Source organism: Panicum hallii, chromosome 1, assembly GCF_002211085.1.
Source record: "Panicum hallii strain FIL2 chromosome 1, PHallii_v3.1, whole genome shotgun sequence".
Lineage (NCBI taxonomy): Eukaryota > Viridiplantae > Streptophyta > Magnoliopsida > Poales > Poaceae > Panicum > Panicum hallii.
The window spans coordinates 45,206,529-45,228,534 of record NC_038042.1 but is presented as its reverse complement, the minus strand read 5'-3'; the positions used below and the strand labels follow the sequence as shown (position 1 = coordinate 45,228,534).

General features: G+C 48.0%; 1 protein-coding gene across 1 annotated transcript; it reads right to left on the bottom strand.

The window, feature by feature from the left end:
- Positions 1-20,424: 20,424 nt before the first annotated feature.
- Positions 20,425-21,301, bottom strand: LOC112878380. The gene has a single exon (XM_025942820.1). The coding sequence runs from the start codon at positions 21,228-21,230 to the stop codon at positions 20,643-20,645; it is 588 nt and encodes a 195-aa protein (XP_025798605.1). The 5' UTR covers positions 21,231-21,301; the 3' UTR covers positions 20,425-20,642.
- Between the last annotated feature and the right edge of the window lie 705 nt (positions 21,302-22,006).

The window sequence follows — 22,006 nt, the reverse complement described above, 5'->3', positions numbered from 1 at the left end:
GAGGAACTAATAGGGTAACCAAGGCCAAATTTTCACACCCAATCAAAAGGTAGCCAAAATTGGTTAATAATGGTACCACATTTTGAAATGTCTACAACCTAGATCACACATTTCGGTTGCGAATCAATGATGGGCTTGGATATCTCACTGGCCCAGTACCGTCAAAGTGGTGTAGAAGTTCAAAAGATTTACATTTGAAAGGGAAAGATCAGTGATATATACAGATAGTTGAGTCCAGATGAGCAGTAAGTTCAACAATATTTAAAACTACAAATAATAATGCTGGCTCTAAGCAAGTGATAGTAAAGGACATATTGCATGGCTTCCACTAATCCCTCAAATATGTTTCCTGGGCTAAACTGCCACTACCAACCTTTTGGTTCGAGCATTTTCACCTTAGATTTTGGAATTCTTCGAACAGTTCCACTGTGAGCGAGCCAACATCAAACCACGGTCAGCTGAAAATGTACCATACACATTGAAGCAGTCGACTGCTTGTGTTAGAGCTCAAAATTGCACTCCCGAAATGGTTTGAACCTAGCTGAATAAAAAATTTATTTTGTGCACATCAGTACATCACATAAATGACACTATTAGCCAAACTGTTGCTTCCTTCGGTTGCTTCTCTATTTTGGAGTTTCAACCTTGCTACCCCCAAAATTTCATTCCATTTGGAGTACCTCGTCCATGTTACCAACAACGCATAGCAGTTCTCATGGAGGGGATATATATGCATGGTTCACGGTCCATCAACAGTTCAACACCAATTGGCTTAGTGGCTTTCTATGGAGTTGCCGGTGCTGAGTGGTTCAAGAGGTGGCGAACTAGCAGCTTCTCCAATAGCTACAACACACAATACAATTAAAGTTTCTCAGTTTCCATTTTCTATTTTCATTCACAATATTGTTAAATAAAGGTCGGTAAATATGTACAGGTGTGGCCATTTGCTATTTATTAAAGAGTAAATTGCATCTACCGTACAACAACTTGGCAGGTGGGTTGCACATTAATCCACCAACTTTTCAAATGCTTAATTTATCGCAATAACTTATTAAATTGGTGCATCTGGCATCCAAACGTTACAATGATGATATTCGTGACTCATCAGGCAATGTAACTTAGCATATGGACTCATAGGTGGTAAAACCACAAAATCTCTATTTGACCGGTACAAATAATATTGAGCATTATTTGACCGTTGATATTCGTGTTGCATCGCCGATGTATTGTCAAGACAAGAACTTTTATTACAAAGTTCAAAAAAATTATCCATGTTAGAAATGAGATATATTTTTTCCTCAAACAGAATTAATTTAAATAATTTCTATGGAACATTAAAACTGTTGTTTACCCCTATTTATATTATGTAAGTATACATAAAGCAGTTTTTTATTTTATTTAAAGCCATGCCACGGTCCGCCCCTAGAATTCTAGCATATCTGATTTTAGATTTTATATTTTATAATTTGTAGTTTAATAAGTAAAATAAATCAGATAATTTATTAAGGATATCTTATATCGTGTATCAATGATCAATTATGAGTAGAAAGTTCCATCGGAAAAATTAATTATTTATTTCAATCTATTTCGGTCCTTTCTTATTTTTTAAAAAGAAATTAATTCTCCAATGGTGAGATGAGAAAATAAAAGAAATAAAAAGCAAGTATGGCAGAATGTAGGCTGCATACCCCCTCCCCCCACCCCCCGAAAAAATTTAGCCAAATACATCCTCATGTTAACATTTGGACCGTAGATGCACCAATATGACAAGATGTTTTTTTACAAGTTAGTCAAGTTGTTGTATACTTGTATGTTGGGTATAATTTACTCTTTAATAAATAAGTTGGAAAAAATATTTGGGCTTAGGCTACCATAAGACTTATGCGAATTCGGCCCACCACCTACGTAGACAATTACCCTACATTTTGATAAAATAATATACCTTTTCATGCAATAATATACTTTGATAATTAGCCATCATGATTTTCATGCAATAATATACTTTTTGATAATTAAATGCATTTCTACCTATTTATTAGAATCACCTCGAATTTGAACTACATGTGTTGTAAAATTGTTCTATAAATTAAAAATAAACATATATGTGAGCACATTCATACATTTCAATACCACATGCAATTTTGGAAGGAAAAAAATCAAATATTTGTATATTCTGCACTCTCATTTTCTTCTTCACTTTATGGTTTTTGAAATTAAAAAATACCCAATTTTCTTGGAAAATATACAAAATTGATTGGGATCTAAATACATCCTTATAACATCCCTAGAAAAGTTTCACTAATAAATCAAAATAATGTACAATTTTATACTAACTGACTCCATATGATTAAAGCCTCTTATACCAACTAACCGTGCATCGCTGTTCTGGGATTGTAGTGTAGCGAAGAGAGACTAAAGAAAGCCTGAACAAGTAGGTTTGATGGGTTCTATCAGTAGTCGTGGAGAAGAGAAAAGGGCCTAGGCTTGGCGCAAGCACAACCTAGAATGGATCCTCATTTAATTTGAAAAAAATTATTCCGAAGGTTTTATGTTTCGACTAAGTGACCTCTCTAGGCAAAGAAAATAATGGTCTCTATTGGCGAACTCGATGATCCACTGGCGAACTCGATGGCATCTTTCAACTCTGCTGCTATACCTAAAGAGGGCTCCACCTTCGTCTTTGGCTCCAGGATCTGCGTCGCCAATGGTCAAGGTGGCTTCAATAGCCACGTTGCCAATCCTAGGAAGCCGGAGGCACCGTCGCTCATCTTCAGCCAAGACGTCGACACTCTAACCGGTGGATCCCGCTAAACTCGACTTTCCGATCTAATTGGAAACTATGCTAGCCGTCTCGGGTAATTCTTTGTCCCTGGATCACTAATGGCGATCTTATCGCTAGAATTGATTGGGTAGACCGTAGCATTGCCGGGTGCATCGAGCTCGCGGAGGCTGCCCTCTGATGCTCTTGCGACTCGGCTGGCACAACCCGGAACTGCTCTGAGACACGGCGTCGGCTTCTCGCTAATACCGGTGACATCTTCTCCGGAATGGATCAGGTTGACCGATCCATTGCCGAGTGCATCAGGAACGCGGAAGCCACTCTTCAACACTCTGGCACTTAGGGACGAGGCGCATCCACATGGCGTTTGATCACGACCTTGTTGGTGATCGATTTCCATAATTTTTACCTCCAACATTTCTCTGGATTTCATGCTTATAAGGCCAAGATTATGCCAAAATTATTTATCCTAATGAGTTCCACAAGTTTTGTTGCATATTTGATCTCAGGAGCTCAATGTGCAAAATTTGGCCGATTTTGGGCCGGCTGGCCTAACACTGTGGCCTTTCAAGCTCAAACTTCACCTGCACGTTTAAAATACAAGTCCAAGCAATCCTGACCGGCACATCATCAAGCAAAACATCCGACGGTCGAAGGCTTGAGCCATGGATTGATGAGCCCACATGCAGCGCCTACCCTGGTCTTCAAGCTCCGAACCGCCTCCCTGAGTAACATGCATGCATTGATCAACAAGGTGGTGCAACGGAGGGCTGAGAGGAGCCAGAGCCAGGTCGGCCGGCCTCTAACTATCGAGCCTCAAACCGACGCAACAACTACCGATCTCAGAAGAAGATCAAGATAGTCCACGAGAAGGGCGGTGACACGCGGCAATATTCCTAGGCAGGCTGGCCTAGGAGACGCCGGCCGGCCTAGCCCTGTAGCGCCACGTGCCCCCCTTCATGTGGAAGTTACACAACCACCATACCTGCATGGAAGCTAAGCACATGTCCAAGTACCGACCTTGAAGAGCTATAAATAATTGCCCATAATTCCACTCTCAACACACCATTCTTGGAGAGAAGTTGAGTTCTTGGTTTTGCCTGTCTACCTTACTGTATAATAGGGAGAGAGTAAGGTGAGAGCTTGGGTGAGAGCCAAGCTAGGAGAGGAGCCGGGTTCCCTCGGTCCTACTTCAACTCTATAGCCACCTCGGGGGAATAAAGCTTATTCAAGTAAGTTCCTCGTTTATCTTCAGTGTCTCGCTAGTGCTTCTCTTACTTTCAGTAATTTGTTTGTTTATTTTCGTTGATCAGCGGAATCCCTTGTCTGCGTGGTTAGCAAGTTCTATCCATTTAGGGTTTCTTCTAGCCTTAACGTGAAGCCGAAGTCTGTGACTCGATAGTTTAGGCATGGTGCTTAGACTTGGTTAGTTACCTTAGGTTGTGTTCCGCCCCACGGAACAGTGTGGTAGGCGGTAGGTGGTGACAGCCCTATCCATCCCTCGTAGTCCACCATGTTTGGGTGTTTTCATAGCAGTAGTAGCAGATTGCCGTTGGACTCCCCTCTCACCCCTTTCTGAAGTCCTTCCTCTTCCAGCCGCCGAAGCAGATCAAGCTAGTAGATAGCAAGTTATCTGGGTAACAAGTTGGCTAACTGAAGTTAAGCCCTCTACCCTTTTACCTGTTCTCCCCTGGTGGGTCTGGTTGAATAGTTTTAGGACTAGTTACGCTTATCATTCCTTGGATTCGATATGCCAGGTAAACTCCCTGGTGAAAGCTACATCGGTATCCATGCACTTGCGGATTAGTTCGTATAGGCTAAGGAGTGCCAACAGAACTCGATGACTTCATCAACAAATTCGGCAACTCACCGTTACCTGACCTGCCAGAGAAACCCAAGCACAATTCTGTGTTCGACTCCAAGTCCCTCTCCGCCTTGGAGGAGGACTTGGATCTCCTACTACAACTTGAAGATTGGGAAACCATTGCTTGCTAGGGGGCTCCCATCTTCGACAACTACTCGGACTCCGACAACCACATCATGCCTTTATGAGGTAGAAACCAGGCCTTGGCAATGGAATCAAATCTGGTGGGTGAGCTTACGCGATGAAAGAGCACGAAACCCTCTAAACCACTTGACATCAACCCATCACGCTATGCCACCGACCCCGATGAACTTCCATTCCAGGAAGGCATGCCCCTCAATCCTTTGATGAAGGAGGTCTGGTTAAGCCAAAAGCAAGAAATTTTCCACCAGAGCGAGAAATATTCATGGTTTGCATCACGGAAATTCAACACACAGATGAAGAAGACTCAGAGCATCTCCAATTGGACGACTACAACATTGACAATTTGCTAGGGCAATATACAGATACAATGATGAAGTACGATGATCCTGAACTACCTGATCATGTTCACAACATTGAGGATGTTGTGAAGATAGAAGATGAAGACGACGTTCAAAGTGAACGACGCAGGTTTAGAAACGCCAAACATACCAAGCATAGAAAACACACGATGGAGCGACAGCAGCACCAACCCGGCGACCTCTACGACTTCTCCATGACCAACCTCCACAACATCATCAACATCAGCCGGGACGCTTGCAATATCATCATCGCCCGGCAGCAGGAGCGTGTTGAGGTAGAAGCTTATAGTCCCACCAATTACCACATCCCTCAAGACTCCTTGAGCTCAACTCGGAAGCGCAAGATGGACGTCGTTGAAGCAACGACGGAACAACCGACTCGAAATAAGAAGACCTTCACCTCGCAAGAACGCTTTGAGAGGGCTCTCCATGGGTGTTGCCCGTGGCATCCGAACGGCAGTCACTCTGCCTTTGAGTGCCATAACCTTCGCAAGGCCCTGGGAGCCCCACCACTCAAGAGTGTCAAGAAGAAGAACCATGAAGGGAGACAGCCAAACTACTCCGACGATGAAACACGAAAGAACTAGGACCTGATTTGAGGAGTTTTCTTTGAGGCCTTTTTTATGGAATTTTTGCGTATAACCATTGTTTCGGAATAGAGTTTGCAAAACAAGGGGTTCTTGCATTTAAACCCAAAAATCATTTTTGTTTATTGATTGATCAAGGAATTAAAGTCACAATTTTTCTCCTAAAGTAAAGTGGGAAGCAAATTTAAACTGTTTTCGTTCATTCCATCTACTAAGGACACATCTCCCATGCGATTTTGTAGGGAACCCTATGACAACTGAACTGCATGACCATCGATCAGGACATCCCCGATTGAGTGCTCATCCCATTTGAACATGATTAGTGGAACCTATCAACTAAAAGCACTACGCAGGACACACTCACAATCTAGAAATCGACTTCAAAAGCTCATGCGGCCAACTATTGATTCCAGTAACGACTCCGACTACTTGTCTCTTGAAGACGGTAGCTACGGAAGCAAATTCTGAAGGGGCCCTTATGCCCACATTTCCAGTAACTGCTACGGCTACTTGTCTCTTGAAGATAGTGGCTGTGAAAGCGACCTCTGAAGGGGCCCTTAAGCCCACGTTTCCAGTAACTGCTACGACTACTTGTCTCTTGAAGACAGTGGCTATAAAAGCAGCCTCTGAAGGGGCCACCAAGCCTGTATTGCCAGTTGGGCTGTGCACACTTGACATGAGCAACAAATATGCCAACTGAAGAGGATATCAGACCTATAACTCCGAACAAATCAGAGTACCGCGTGATCGGACGTCATCTAAAGAGTACCGCACGATCGGACGTTATCTGATCAGTTTGATGAATTCCCACAAGGAATATGTGATCAAATGGCAAGTTATCCACTACAACTAAGGGTACAATACTTAGAGTAGCATGAACTAAATGTATCGATTCCATATAAGACCTAGGATCGTCGATACTATAAAATAGTATTTTGAACAAATTACAAGGCAACAAGTAAATAAATATATTTACAAACATATAATAAAGTGGATTGTTCGTAACATCTCAATTTCTTTAGTCTTGCTTGAGGCTTTCAACAATCCGATGGGCCACTAGCTCGACTTCTTTCAGATAATCTTTGAATCGTTCTTCTGAACAGTCTGCAGCCATGCCGTCTACTAGTGGCTCCACATTAGCTTTGGCTAGAAGGACTTGACGAGACCAAGCACATGTGCCACGTAGGTCTTGGTGGTCTCGGAGAAGTAGCCGGCAATCTTTTGTGGGGCCTCATCAAGACGCTCCAGCAAATTCCTGTTGTCGACTACTCCTTCTTCCGAGGGGTCCACCATGTTGACGACTACTTGGGGAGCCTCTTGGAGATCTTCAAGTTGCTTTTGCTTCAGCTCTTTTTCTTCGGCCATTGACTTGATTTGCTTCATGCACTGCAACAACTGCTGGTTTGCATCTTCGAGCAGTTTAGCCAAGCGCTCCACATCATCTGATGAATGGCACAAAAGATTCTTCGTGTTAGTCATCTGTTCTTCTTTATACTTTATCAAATTTTTTAAGTTCTGCGGGCAAAAGACAAGAAGAAGTACTTATGCAAGTTCAGAGACTACTTTCCATCTACATTCAACTTGGCAAGAGTACTCAGCAGGGAATTACCTTGATGGGTTTTTCTCTGAGCCTTGTTCTTTTCTTTGAGATTTTTAATCTCTTGCTTAAGAAGCCAGACTTCATGAGTGAGCTCCATTTTCAGTTCATCCAGTTGGTGTTACACTTCAATCTCTTGCGGATCTGCTCTTCAATTTGCCTGTCTTTGGCTTGTAATTGGCGCAGTCCATCTTCCACGGCCATTCACTTGTCTGACTTCAGTCGAGACTGGTTGGCCATCCTCTACTCAAGCACAAAAATAAGCAAGTCAACAGATGACAACATTATGCAAAAAAGGCAAGTTATGATATAAAAAAGAAGCCATACCATAGAGAACTTGTACAAATCCTTGAAGGAATCTTGGAAATGCTTCAGATTTTTGTTGGTCAGCATCGGATCATCGATAAGCTCTGTTGGCACAACATGTTGCCACCCATGTGGTGTTACTGGGAGTTCCTGAGTCTTCAACATTTGGTTGCTTTTACCGGGTACCTACTACCTCACCTGCTGTAATCAGTCGAGCTTTTTGCATATTAGTACTTGCGGGCGGGGATGGCATGATAGGCTCACCTGTCAACATCTCAGAGCCTGCTCATTTGTCCTAGACTTGTTTTCGTTGGCTGGCTCAGCACTTGAAACATCTCTTTCAGCCTCAGCATTTGCCAATGCAGGAGTTTCCTTGGGTACTGACGACTGGATGATGGTTGCAATACCCGGCATGTCGATCAACGCTCCAATATCTGACTCTTTCTCTGGCTCAGTGGCTGGACCAACCGAGGCATGACCGAGCTCATCCAAACCTAGAGCAGAGGATTTCCTTAGCATGATGGAGAAATTGTTAGATACATTATTGATTATGAGGTTACAAAATATGCAAGAGAAAAGTACTCGAGGATTCACAATGATGATTTTTTCACATTCAGTTTCTTCACTTTGAGTACCTTAAGTGCTGGAACGGTACCTGAAGTACTCGGGGTGGCGGGTTTGCTAGCCAAGGCTGACGTCATTGTAACCTTCAATGATGGCTCCACTACAACAGAGGGCACGGAATCCTTTACTGTAGCATCATCGCCGGCAAATTCATCTTCTGCCCCTTGATTTGATCGCTTAGGGTGAGAAGCATCACCACTAGAGAAGAAGAAAGAAGAGGCGAGTTTCAAAAGCCAGCTCAAGAAGAAATCAAGAAAGGTATTCATAATGGTTGGGAAACATTTACCTCGATGGTTCATCATCATCGATAGAGATGACAGTTGCCTTGCACTACTAAGCGAAGACCCTTGATTTCTTGGTGTGGCTGGGCAGGAGATCACCACCTGTCAAGTCTGTGCTTTTTTGGGAAGTAGTCATGCTGGGTTTCTTCAAGAGGTCTGCTAGAGGAATATCATCGTCAGTATCATCACCTTCTTCATCGGTCAAGGGGTCATAGGAAGGACGGTTGATTCGGAGCCGCTGATACGCACTCACCTTCAAATGATCTAGGCGATCAATCTCTGGAAGCATAGGTGAACTTTGGTACAAGTCCGTGTGTCCCTTCAAGGTCAACAATAAACATTAGATACGGCATATGCAAATGTCAAAAGTATTCAGACAAACAAGTAGCATACCGATTTTGGTTGGTTCGAGGCACTGAACAGCGCCGGAACATACGGTACATAGTGTACATCCATCAGTACGCATTTCACTCATTTTAGTGACTCTCCTGACGGCAGTTCCTCTACAGACATTCGGGAGGGATCTTCAGGTCTGAGGTAGGCAAAACCAAATTGACACCTTTTTTGTAAAGGCTGAACCCGGTGCTCAAAAAATATTTACATTACTGAAGCACCAGTGACCCCATCAATTTCAACGCTTGGATTACATCAAGTAGTTCGTCGACTTGTTCCATCTCGGAAGTAGCAGGGTTCTGGTTCCATTCCAGTTGTGGCTTTTGTACTCCTCCAGTTCTCTCAGCCAGTAACGGTTCATGATTTCCAATATAAAACCATAAGTCCTTCCAACCCGAATGACTAGCTGGGAACTTGTACTTGATGTACTTTTCAACCGCTTTCTATTTCAGTTGGAACCCTGCTCCTTCGACTACACTTTGGTGTTCCAGACTAGGTTGGGGTTTCGAGCGGAAAAGAAATCAGAACATAGCAATATGGGGTTCGATCCCTAGAAAAGCTTCACACAGATATACAAAAATAGCTACATGAGCTATGGAGTTCGGATTCAGATGATGGATTTGGATTCCATAGAAATAAAGAAGGCCACGAAAAAAATTGGAAGTAGGGAGGGCCAATCCCCTTTCGATAAAATGCAGAAAAAGTATGATTTCATCAACATTTCCTTGAGGGAAGCGTTGATGGAAAGGAGGACGCCATAGAACAACATCTTGACCCTGAAGAAGACCCACGGCAATAAGTTTTAAGAGGTCATTTATGGAACACTTACTATATTTCCAATCGCTGGTCGCAGACTTGGTTTCTTCCTCTTTCTTGTTCTTGTTTCCTTTGCTGGTGGCTTTCTTGTTCCCCATCCTTGATGTCATGAGTGTCTTCACTCGCATACTGTCAGTTTCGGAAATGGCTGGTAGCTAAACCTACTCGAAGTGTGTATCGCTCGTCGTAATCGGGTATAGCCTAGCACGCAATGATTCAAGATTTATACTGGTTCAGGCAAAATGCCCTACGTGTAGTCAGGGCTCAATCCGTTGTATTGCTTGAGCCCAGGTGCTCGAGAGAGTTTGGGGAGTTACAAGCTTTCGAGTGGAGGATGTGATGAGTTATCTTTGGTTCAGATCTATCGTGAGATAGGATGTCTTTTCTAGGCGGATGACCCTCCCTTTTATAGTCTGGGGGGGTCCAATTCAGGGGAGCTATGGGTGTAAGGATAGAAAGAGAGGACTCCCGACCCCACCTGTCGGGGTCGTCAGCTTCGTCAGTCGGGTCTCCCCATCCCGTCAATCGGAGTCTTCCGGTGATCATCGTCCAAGTCTTGCGTCATGGGGTAAGTGTCTTGTCTTGTCCCTACGCGTCATGCTGCATCAGTCGGTGCTTGGTGGGCGTCGATAGGTACGGTACAACTATCACACCCCATCCTTGGCGCCTCACTCGGTTACTCCATCATGATGGGGGCGATCCGGCTGTATCATGATGATGTTTCGCCCAATCCTTTCGCGAGGACGGGCAAGTAGAATAGTGGTGCCCTGCTGCCACAACAGAGGGGACTGTAACCCCCGTGGAGGGAGTGGTTGGCCACATACAATAGGTTGACCCCAAGGCTCATCCTTATCCTTTGCACCTACTCCCAAAGCCTGCTGATAAGCCGGGCCTGGCCTCCCAACCAGCCTGTCGGTCGGGGAGGCGGGCACGTGTAAGGCGTAGCCTAGTCGGAGCCTCCGGTCGGCGTGTTGGTACGGGCCCGGCCTTCGATCATTTCCACAGTCGAGGATATGGGCCTTGGTCACCCCGACCGAGTTGTTAGTCGGGGTTGTGAGTCGAGAGGGTCCAGATGAAGTTTTTGCCCTATACGGACGGGTGCTTGTTCTAGGCGCGGCCTTGGACTGGTCAACAAGAGGTGGGCCTACTAGGGACCCTAGGTCCTTGGACCCATTAGAGGCCCCCGAGCGGCTTCACAATTTGTTTAATTGTGAAGGGCACTATTTCTTGCTGCATTGTACCTTCGCCCGGGGTGAGGAATCGCATCGCTCTATCTTATCCGTACTTAGAGAGACGCAGTGTTCAGGGGATCCCCCTTGTGACCACGAGTCAATTGGGGTCGCCCCGGTCAGTCTGCGTAATAAGCATACCGCAACGGCACCGGCTGCACATCAAGGGCTGTGTGACCTGTCACGTCGGCTCACTGCGTGGTGCTGCCCCCTGCTCCTCTTGTGAAGGTTTCCCTTCTTTTTAAGGCGGAGCCATGCATTACGCGGCAAATCCGGCTCATCGGTTAGGAGGGTACCCGAGCGGCTATAAATGGAGGCCCCCAGAGCCTTGTTTTGAACTCGACCCAACCTGAGTCGTGAGCAAGCCCTGCCTTGAGTAATGGATTTGCTTTTAGCCCGTGTGTGTTCGTTTGATGGAGCCGGTGGTTCCTGTCAGTGTTTAGCCGGCTGCCCACCGAGGGATATACCCAAGGTGGTAAGTTTTAGGTGAGGAGACGCCGAGATCAGGAACTCGAAGGTGCAAGGAAAACAAAACTTAGACAGGTTCGGGCCGCGAGGTGCGTAATACCCTACGTCCTGTGTGGTGGTTTGTATTGCCTTTGGTGTAGTATGATCTGATGATCTTGTTTTGAGAGGGGTTCCTGCCCTCCCTTATATATCTGAGAGGCCAGAGTTACAAAGATACTAACCAACACCAGCCAAGGAATCGTACTAGAACATATCTCGAGTAGATTCCTCCTGTATCGGTTAGCTCTATCTCCTACTTAAACGGAATAAATAAGAGATAAACGAGATAAATAAGAGATAAGATGAACTTAATCTCTTAAACCTCTTTAAACTATGTTATGTACACAGTCCCGTGGCCCCGGGTCTGACAAGCCCCCGAGCTCTTCGTAGCTGAGTACTGAAGACTTATCGAGTAGTTTTGAAGTAGTCTTCGACTTCTTTTGAAGCTCCATCTTGAAATCCTTCTTCGAGTACTTACTTGGCTGCGTCGAAGCTATGAGGTGCTTATACCCCAAATTATATTTCTAATATGGTGTGCGATTTGAAAAATCGCACTCCATATGGAGTAGCCCCCGAGCCTTAGGTTGAATCGAAGAATCAGGCTGAGGGTCGCTTTAGTCTTGAATCTTCCTTACTCACTTTTTCAAACAAATTCAAAAAAATAAGTAGTCGATCCCACGTACCACGTAGCCCCTGAGCCTTGAACCCAAATCTCCCAGGTTTGGGAAAAAGGATCCAAGAATCGTGGCATTGGTGTTACTCTGAAATCCTGAGAAAAACTCTTCACCTTCTGCATAGCGAAATTAAGCCTCCCGCTGATTTATTTAACCTCGCGATGACTTAGGGTTTCTTCTGCACTCTCAGTCTTCATATGAGTCATCTTTGAGTAGTTTTGCGGCGTCCAGCCCCCGAGCTTACGAGTAGATTGTATTGCCTGTGTGGTAGTTTGTATTGCCTTTGGTGTAGTATGATCTGATGATTTTATTTTGAGAGGGGTCCCTGCCCTTCCTTATATATCCGAGAGGCCAGAGTTACAAAGATACTAACCAACACCAGCCAAGGAATCGTACCAGAACATATCTCGAGTAGATTACTCCTGTATTGGTTAGCTCTATCTCCTACTTAAATGGAATAAATAGGAGATAAACGAGATAAATAAGAGATAAGACGAACTTAATCTCTTAAACCTCTTTAAACTACGTTATGTATACAGTCCCGTGGCCCCGGGTCTCACATTCAGCATCTGGTGCTAGAAGAATGCTTGCGAACGGCAAGGGATAGCACTCGAGCGACGCTGTCCACCTGAGGTTTTCTCAAGCCTGATCCTACAAGCATTCTGTTCAGGTGATCGGGCTAAGCGGATGCGCAGGCAAGGCACCATCTTCGTCGGGTAGGTGGCGTGGCTTCCCCAGATGCCTTGGGCGACAAAGGGGGAGGCGTCAGCTCTCGGCGGAGGATGTGTTAGTGCTTCCACCAGCCGGATACGGGTACGGGGAGGAACTCCTCGACCTTTCCCGGCACGGTGCATGCACGCGGATACTGCCTGGGCCCTGAGTGGGTTCGGCTTCCTCGTGTGCCTCAGCCTCAGCTCGCACCGTCGGAAGGCTCGTTCTTCCCTGGCGATTGAGGTTGGGAAAGAGCTCCTCGCTGTCGTCTAAGATGACGAAGGAGCTCGGCCAGTGGCGGCGGCGGATGAACTGCTTGCCGTTATCCCCTGCCGGGTGTCCTGCCAAGCTTCCCGCACTTGTAGCAGCCCTCCCCGAGGTTCCAGCGTTACCATCCTTGCGGTGGTAACGGGTTTTTGCAGTTTGCAATGGCAGGAATAAACACATCCAATCGCTAGGACATTGGACGCACAATGTCTTCCCCACGGAAGGCGCCAAACTGAAATTGGCCGGCAACTAAACCTACTCGAAGTGTGTATCGTATATCGTGATCGGATATGGCCTAGCACACTATGACTTAAGATTTATACTGGTTCAGGCAAAATGCCCTACGTCCAGTCGGGGGTCAGCCGGTTGTATTGCTTGTGCTCAAGAGAGTTTGGGGAGTTACAAGCTTTCGAGTGGAGGATGTGATGAGTTGTCCTTGGTTCAGATCTATTGAAAGATAAGATATCTTTCCTAGGCGGATGACCCTCATTTTATAGTCTAAGGGGGACTCCAATGCAGGGGAACTAAGGGTGTAAGGATAGAAAGAGAGGACTCCCGACCCCGCCGGTCAGGGTCGTCAGCTTCGTCAGTCGGGTCTCCCCATCCCATTAGTTGGAATCTTCTGGTGACCACCGTCCAAGTTCTGCATTGTGGGGTAAGCGTCTTGTGTTGTCCCTGCGTGTCATGCTCTGTCAGTTGGTGGTCGTGGGGGTGTCGATAGGTATGGTACGGCTATCACGCCCCATCCCTAGCGCCTCGCCCGGTCACTTCATCGTGACGGGGGCATTCCGGTCGTATCATGATGATGTTTCACCCCATCCTTTCGTGAGGACGGGCAGATAGAATAGTGGTGTCCTGCTGCCACAGCAGAGGGGACTGTAACCCTCTTGGAGGGAGTGATTGGCCACGTACGACAGGTTGACCCCGAAGCTCATCCTTATCCTTCGCACCTACTCCAAAGGCGCGCTGGTAAGCCGGACCTAGCCTTCCAACCAGCTTGTTGGTCAGGGAGGCGAGCATGTGTAAGTCGGAGTCCCCAGTCGGTGCCTTGGTACGGACCTAGCCTCTGACCGTTCCCACAATCGAGGATATGGGCCCTGGTCATCCTGACCAAGTTGTCAATCAGAGTTGTGGGCCAAGACGACCCAAATGAAGTTGTTGCCCCATACGGACGGGTGTTTGTTCTAGGTGTGGCCTCGGACTAGTCAACGAGAGGTGGGCCCGCTGTGGACCTTGGGTCCCTGGACCCGTCACATACGCTAGGAGGCTTAAGAAGAAGGTGCGAGATGTGAGCAAGCAAGGTGCATTTGCGAGTGCGGTTACATGGCGGGAGGAAGGAGAAGGTGAAACTGGGTTAGACCTAGATCTAGATCAGTGGTGGCAGCGGCTGTAAGATGAAGGGTAAGTTGACCCTAAGTTACTGCGCGGTTAATAACTAGTGGGGAACCCAGTTTTATTGTGCAGAATTTGAAGAGTTTTTATAGAAAATATTCATTTTGAGAGGTAGTTTAGGATAAATTTGGGGAAGTTATTTGATTAACCATTTTTTCAGGGATTTTATTCCGAAAAAGAGGTTTTTCGAATTTTATTCCAATTTTTCCTATTTTTACCATCATTGCAAATATATAACATAACCTGCAACGCATGCCACGTTCATTTGGATCCTTTTTTTCAAATTTTTTGGAATTTGGATTCAAGACTTGGGGGCTGTGGGATACGTGTCATCGATGGTTTATTTTTTAAATTCATTGGAAGATAAGAAAAGAAGATTCAAGACTAATTTGACCCTCAGCTTGATTCTTCGATTCAACCTAAGGCTTGGGGCTACTCCATATGGAGTGCGATTTTCATCACACCCCATATAAAAGAAGACTTAAAGCTACTCGGGGCATGAGCACCTCACAGCCTCGAAGCGGCCAAGGAAGTACTTGGAAGACACCTCCAAGATGAAGTTTCAGAAGAAGTCGAGGATGACTTCAGAAGTACTTGGAAGCCTGCAATACTCGGCTACGAAGAGCTCGGGGGCTTGTCAGACCCGGGGCGACCAGGGGCTACGGTACTATGCACATAGTATAGAATATTCTAGAATAAGGGATTTGACATGTCCCGTATCGTATATCTATCGTAACTACCCGTACAGGAGCAGGACTCGTGAGAACAGAAGAAAACTACCCAAGCAGTACTCGGGTAACTACTCGGGTAGGACGCCTAAGCTAGTATCGGGCTATGATTCCATGTAACCCTATGCCCCGACTATATAAGAGCGGGCAAGGATTCTTTTCAAACAATCATCATCCAAAGCAATACAAATCATCATACAGAATGTAGGGTATTACGCACGACGCGGTCCCAACCTGTCTAAACCATGTGTTGCTTGTACCTTCGAGTTCCTAATCTCGGCGACATTCGATCTACAAATCTACTACCTTAGCTCATACCTTGGTAGGCTTGTTGGTAAAACCGACAGATCCCTTATGACCGTTTTCTCCAAAGTGTGGAATGCTTGTCATGGATAGATCCCCTGGGTACCGCAAGGAAGCTACCCGTGAGGAAAAAGAAGTCTGATTCCTACAAGGATTCCACTATAATCCTATTAGGACTTATACCTTGTAATCCTACTAGGATTCCTACCTTATAATCCTACTAGGAATCCCGTTCCCTGGGATATATAAAGGAGGGCAGGGACACCTAGATAGGCAGAGAGAACCAACAGAGAGCAGCCAACAGACAACTCAACACCCAAGCGCAAGGCGCAATATACAATACCCCAAAACAGGACGTAGGGTATTACGCTACTCTAGCGGCCCGAACCTATCTAAATTTGTGTCTTGTGTCCCTGCGTTCACCTTCAAGTTCCAGATCCGGCGATCCGTCACCAAATAATCACCTACCTTAGGGTATCCCTAGGTAGGCCGACGGTAAAAACACTGACAGATGGCGTCCACTGTGGCCAGATCGTCACGATCATTGGGTGAATTTGAAGGACCACTTCATCAACATCTACACCTAAGGCAATACAAACCACCACACAAGACGTAGGGCATTACGTACCTCGTGGCCCGAACCTGTCCAAATCTTGTGTTCCTTGCACCTTTGATATACCCCTCGGTATCTTGGCATCTCCTCACCTAAACTTACCACCTCAGATATACCCCTCGGTGGGCAGCCGGTAAAACACCGACAGCTGGCGCGCCAGGTAGGGGCGCCCACCGTGGAGCCGATCGTCACGATCATTGGGCGAATTTGAAGGACCTCTTCATCAACATCAATCCACTCAAGGTGGCGGATTGCTACTTCGTACATATGCATCGGCGGATTGATTCATCAAGTTCGAGATCGGATCCTTCAGCGAATGGCTACATCGACCTCGACTACTTGGCTCGACTTCACCTCGTGCTGCAATGTCGATGCACCGCGGCCGCCGACCTCGACGACCAGGTTCAACTTCGGCTTGTGCCACAATGTCCGCGCGCAGCAGCGACGGGTTCGACTACTTCGACTTCGCGAGGACGATCGGCGGCCCGCCGACGACTACTTCGACTACCCGTCTCGACTAGAAACTAGTCGAGGGCGAGCCTCACAGCAATGACTACATCAACTACTCATCTCAACTTGAAAACTAGTCGGAATCGACTCCGACTAGTCGAGCTTCACCAATAAACCGTCGCAGCTCCATCAACGAGCTCCACGGCTTTGTCGACATTTGTCCACGATTCAAGCTAAGTGACTTATACCTTTTCCGACTTGTTCTTCACAAGATCGGCTACCTATGTGTGTACGCCTCTTGACGGGCATGAAACCCTCGGGGGCTACACCATGATCAACTATCTATCTGTGTACGTCTCTCGACGGGCATTGAAACTCTCCAGAGCTACACTTCGCCGACTACTTATCCCTGTACATCTCTCGATGGACATGAAACCTTCTAGAGCTACACTTCGCTGACTACTTATCCGTGTACGACTCTCGATGGGCATTGAAACCCTCCAGAGCTACACTTTGTCGACTACTTTTTGCGCAATGCGCATTCATTCTGTCGCAATGTCGACTACTTTTGTGCACTGCACATCCTCTTTGTCGCATGATGACTACTTTCTGCTCGTTGTCTCCTCTTAACGGTCGCTAATCTACTCGAGTAGCAAATGTCTTAATCCGTGAAACCTCGAGTCTCCAGTCATGACCTAAGCGACCCGTCCTGTATGAGCGAAGGTAAGAGACCTAAGCGACTTGTACATGCTATGGGCGAAGGCTAAACTGGGACCGGGTGAACGTAAAGGGTGGACTACTTGGGAGATTTAAATGGGCTAAAAAAGAGCTCGACACAGCAACTTTTACACCGAATAAATTTTGGTATCTTCACATTATTACCGAGTACTACTCGGTATCTTCGTATTATGCTACATAATGTATGTATTATCTTTTTTCAAATCAAGCTTCGGCAACAACCCTCTAGGCAGCACAACGTGCCATCACAGTTCCGCTAGTTCCCAGGCTCGGGGGCTGGGCGATGCACACTACTCGACATGGCTCCTTCAGCTCTCCTAGCTCGTAAGCTCGGGGGCTGGACGCCGCAAAACTACTCGAAGACGTCTCATATGAAGACTGAGAGTGCAGAAAAAACCCTAAGTCGCAGCGCGGTTAAATAAACCAGCGGGAGGCTCAATTTCACTGTGCAGAAGGCGAAGAGTTTTTCTCAGGATTTCAGAGTAACACCAATGCCACGATTCTTGGATCCTTTTTTCCGAACCTAAGGGTTTTGGATTCAAGGCTCGGGGGCTGCAGGATACGTGTCATCGACTATTTATTTTTCGAATATACTCGAAGGATAAGAAAAGAAGATTCAAGACTAATTTGACCCTCAGCCTGATTCTTCGATTCAACCTAAGGCTCGGGGGCTACTCCATATGGAGTGCGATTTTCCATCGCACCCCATACAAAAGAAGACTTAAAGCTATTCGGGGCATGAGCACCTCATAGCTTCGATGCATCCAAAAAAGTACTCGAAGAAGACCTTCAAGATGAAGTTTCAGAAGAAGCCAAAGACTACTTTAGAAGTACTCAAAATGCCTGCAGTACTCGGCTATGAAGAGCTCGGGCGCTTGTCAGGGATAGATCCCCTGGGTACCGCAAGGAAGCTACCCGTGAGGAAAAAGAAGTCTGATTCCTACTAGGATTCCACTATAATCCTATTAGGACTTATACCTTGTAATCCTACTAGAACTCCTACCTTGTAATTCTACTAGGAACCCCGTCCCCTGGGATATATAAAGGAGGGCAGGGATTCCTAGATAGGCAGAGAGAACCAACAGAGAGCAGCCAACAGGCAACTCAACACCCAAGCGCAAGGCGCAATATACAACACCCCAAAACAGGACGTAGGGTATTACGCTACTCTAGCGGCCCGAACCTGTCTAAATTTGTGTCTTGTGTCCTTGCGTTCACCTTCAAGTTTCAGATCCGGCGATCCCTCACCAAATAATCACCTACCTTAGGGTATCCCTAGGTAGGCCGATGGTAAAAACACTGACAATGCTTAGTTCATCATCGTTTGCGCCGCCGTTTCCTTTTGTAAATGGGATAATAACATGGTCCAATGTGTCCTCGTTGTAACAAGCATATACGAGGGAGCAACCAGGATTTTCCTTAACCCAGCTCTGAAAATGCTTAATTCACCATAATAATGTAACTACCTCCACAGTTCTAAATTATAGTTCACTTTTATTTATACTAAATTAAACTTGCCTAACTTTTGCTGAGTATATAGAAAAAAATATAAAAACATCTACAATATCAAATAAATGCACTTGTATAAAAAAATATAATAACATCTACAGTACCAAATAAATGCACTATGCATAGATATATTTAATGGTGGGTTCAAAGGAACTAATTTATTATTGTAAATGTTGATTTTTTTTGTATGAACTTTATTATCAAAGCTAGATAAAATTTGTTTTTAGACAAATCTAAAGTGAACTACGATTTGAAGGGAGTACAAGTGATTTTGTTTGGCATATCTAGCATTTGAAAAATAGTAGCACTGGGAAAAAAATTACTCCAGCACAAGAATAGATACGTGGGCCACTATTTATTCCCGAGTCCCGACCTTATGAGGCTATCTCCAGCGATGTCCTCTAAATTCCATCCCCTATTTCCATCCTCCATATCAACTTCATTCTCTGTACCAATTTTTACTCCAACAACATCCTCTATCAACATCCTCTATACCCCACAATCTCAATTTTCTATCCTATCTTCCAACTTCCAACTGCTCTTTCCCCAACCCCCAACTGCCGTGCCTCCCGCGCCCCTCCGCCCCGCCCTCCGCCCCCTCCCCCTCCGCCCCCTCCTCCTCCGCGCCTCCCCTGCCGCCCCTCCTCCTCCGCGCCTCCCCTGCCGCCCCTCCCCCTCCGCGCCCGGCGCCCCCTCCCCTCCGCCCCCTCCTCCTCCGCGCCTCCCCTGCCGCCCCCCTTCTCCTCCGCCCGCCGCCCGCGCCGCCGCGTCCGCCTCCGCCTCCGCCCGCGCCCCTCCTCCTCCTCCTCCGCCCGCCCGCGCCTCCTCCTCCGCGCCGGCCGCGCCCCTCCTCCTCCTCCTCCGCCCGCCCGCGCCCCGCCTCCCTCCTCCGCCTCCGCCCGCGCCTCCGCCTCTCCTCCTCCGCCCGCCGCCTCCGCCTCTCCTCCTCCGCCTCCGCCTCCGCCCGCCGCCCGCGCCTCCGCCTCCGCGCCCCGCCGCAGCCCCTCCGCGCCCCGCCGGCCGCGCCCCGGCGCTCCGGCCGCGCCCCGGCGCTCCGGCCGCGCCCCGCCCTCCGCCCGTCGCCTCCGCCCTCCGCCCCGTCGCCTCCGCCCTCCGCCTCGGCCCCCCTCCGCCCCCCTCCGCCTCCGCCGCCCTCCGCCCCGCCGCCCGTCCGCCCGGCCGCCCTCCGCCCGGCCGCCCTCCGCCCGCGCCTGCTCCGCCCCGCCCGCTCCTGCTCCGCCCCGCCCGCGTTTGCTCCGCCTCCGCCCCTCCTCCGCCCGCGCCTGCTCCGCCTCGCCCGCGCCTGCTCCGCCCCTGCCGCGCCTCGCGCGCCGCCCCCCCGCGCGCCCCGCAGCCCGCGCGCGTGGAGATGCGCTGGAGGGCAAGAGCGATGGAGGACGCCCGTAGGGCCTTCGTCTGTGCGGGACGCAGGCGACCGCCTCCATTTTACCGCACTCGTTGGAGAATGCCGCTGGAGCGATACGGGACTACAGTGTCCTCCGTTAATAGGGAAGCGATCCCTTTACCGGACGCCGCTGGAGCCAGCCTGATTGATCATACGACGTACGGACCGGACGGAAGCACAGTTCAGCCGAGTGCAACTCAACGACTATACACGAAACGTATATTGTGCCACACGCCCACACTCACTCTTCGTACATAAAAAAGATACAAACACATTCTCGAGAAGTGAAGTAAGGCTCCTTCAAATTTAAACCACACAACGAAGATCTCGCAAGATCAAGACCACTCTCTGCACGCCATGATCGAGTCATGGCGAGCACTGGAAAACCGCGGCGAAGCTCTGCGCCCTGAGCTGCTCGTAGAACATGTTGATGAACTCTTCCGCCCTGTCGTCCACGTCAGGAAGCTCACCGCACTGCACCCACTCGTCCTCGGCCAGCACCTCATCGTCATCTTCCTCCTCGTCCTCCGTCTCCAACCGATGATCCTCCTCTTCCACCGCGGCAGCCTCGGCCTCCGATGCCGCCGCCGTGTCTGGCGAACCGCACGGCGCTCGGAGCGAGCCGAAGCAGGACGACACGGCGCCGGCCGCTGCGGCCGCCGCGCCGCCGCCTTTCGCCCGGGAGCGCAGCAGCAGCCTCTTGGCGGCGAGGAACGCAGGGCTGGGGCTGTCGGCGCACGAGAACTCGTGCTCCATGAGCGCGCGAGCGGGCCACGGCCCGTGGCCCTTGCCGCGCCCGCCGTGGTGGCGGTGGACGAGCGCCAGCGTCCTCCGCGCCACCCTGTGCATGAGCCGGCGCCGCTTCATGAAGAGGTACTTGAGGTAGTCGCCGGCCAGGGCGAGGAGGCCGCGCAGCTGCCTGCCCGCCGCGGAGCGCCGGCGTGGATCCTCCATGCGACCTTGCCGAGGCGTGCTTTGCTAGGGTTTCTGCGAGCAGGCTCTACATGTGTATGTGTGTGATAACTTGAGGAATCTATGTCCTGGGGATTGTACTTGGGTCAAGCCGGTGTCCTTTTTATAGCTAAGCTGGGGTGGTAGCAACCAGAAATTAACAGGCAGCTGGGGAGTATTGAGATGGAAGTCAGAGGTGAGAGGCGCATGATTTCGGGGCAAGAAAACGTTTTTGTGAATGGGAGAAGCAAGCTGTGCGAGCTAGCTGGCCTGCCGCAAGCTACGGTGCCTGCAACTTGTTCGTGATGGTGCATGACACGCGCGCTCACATCTGCTGGCTTTCATGCATCCAGTTCGTTCCATCTCAAAACTATACAGAATTTGGAGCTTCTTTTTTGTTGAGAAAAACTAGATCAAGACTTTGTGCGGCGAAAATGCTGAAAACGTCGTCTCTCAGACTGTATGCCGACTAGACTTAACTGTACCACGTCTAATCACAAACAAGTGGCATTATTTTCATTTTACAACTTAGTGGTATACTTCACATGATGGAACAAATATATAGTTTATACCAAACAAGGATAAAATGAGACTACAAACTAGCGTGATGCCGTTCTACTCTTCTGGAAGAAAAATTAAATCAGGGGTAAAAAAACAAGATCGACACAGCACGGTTGATTTCCTTTCAAGAGAAAAGATCGATCGAAAAAATAGCAAACCTGCTTGGCCATCACGATTACGAGTACGCGCAACCACAGCATCAGTTTTCATGGTCACGC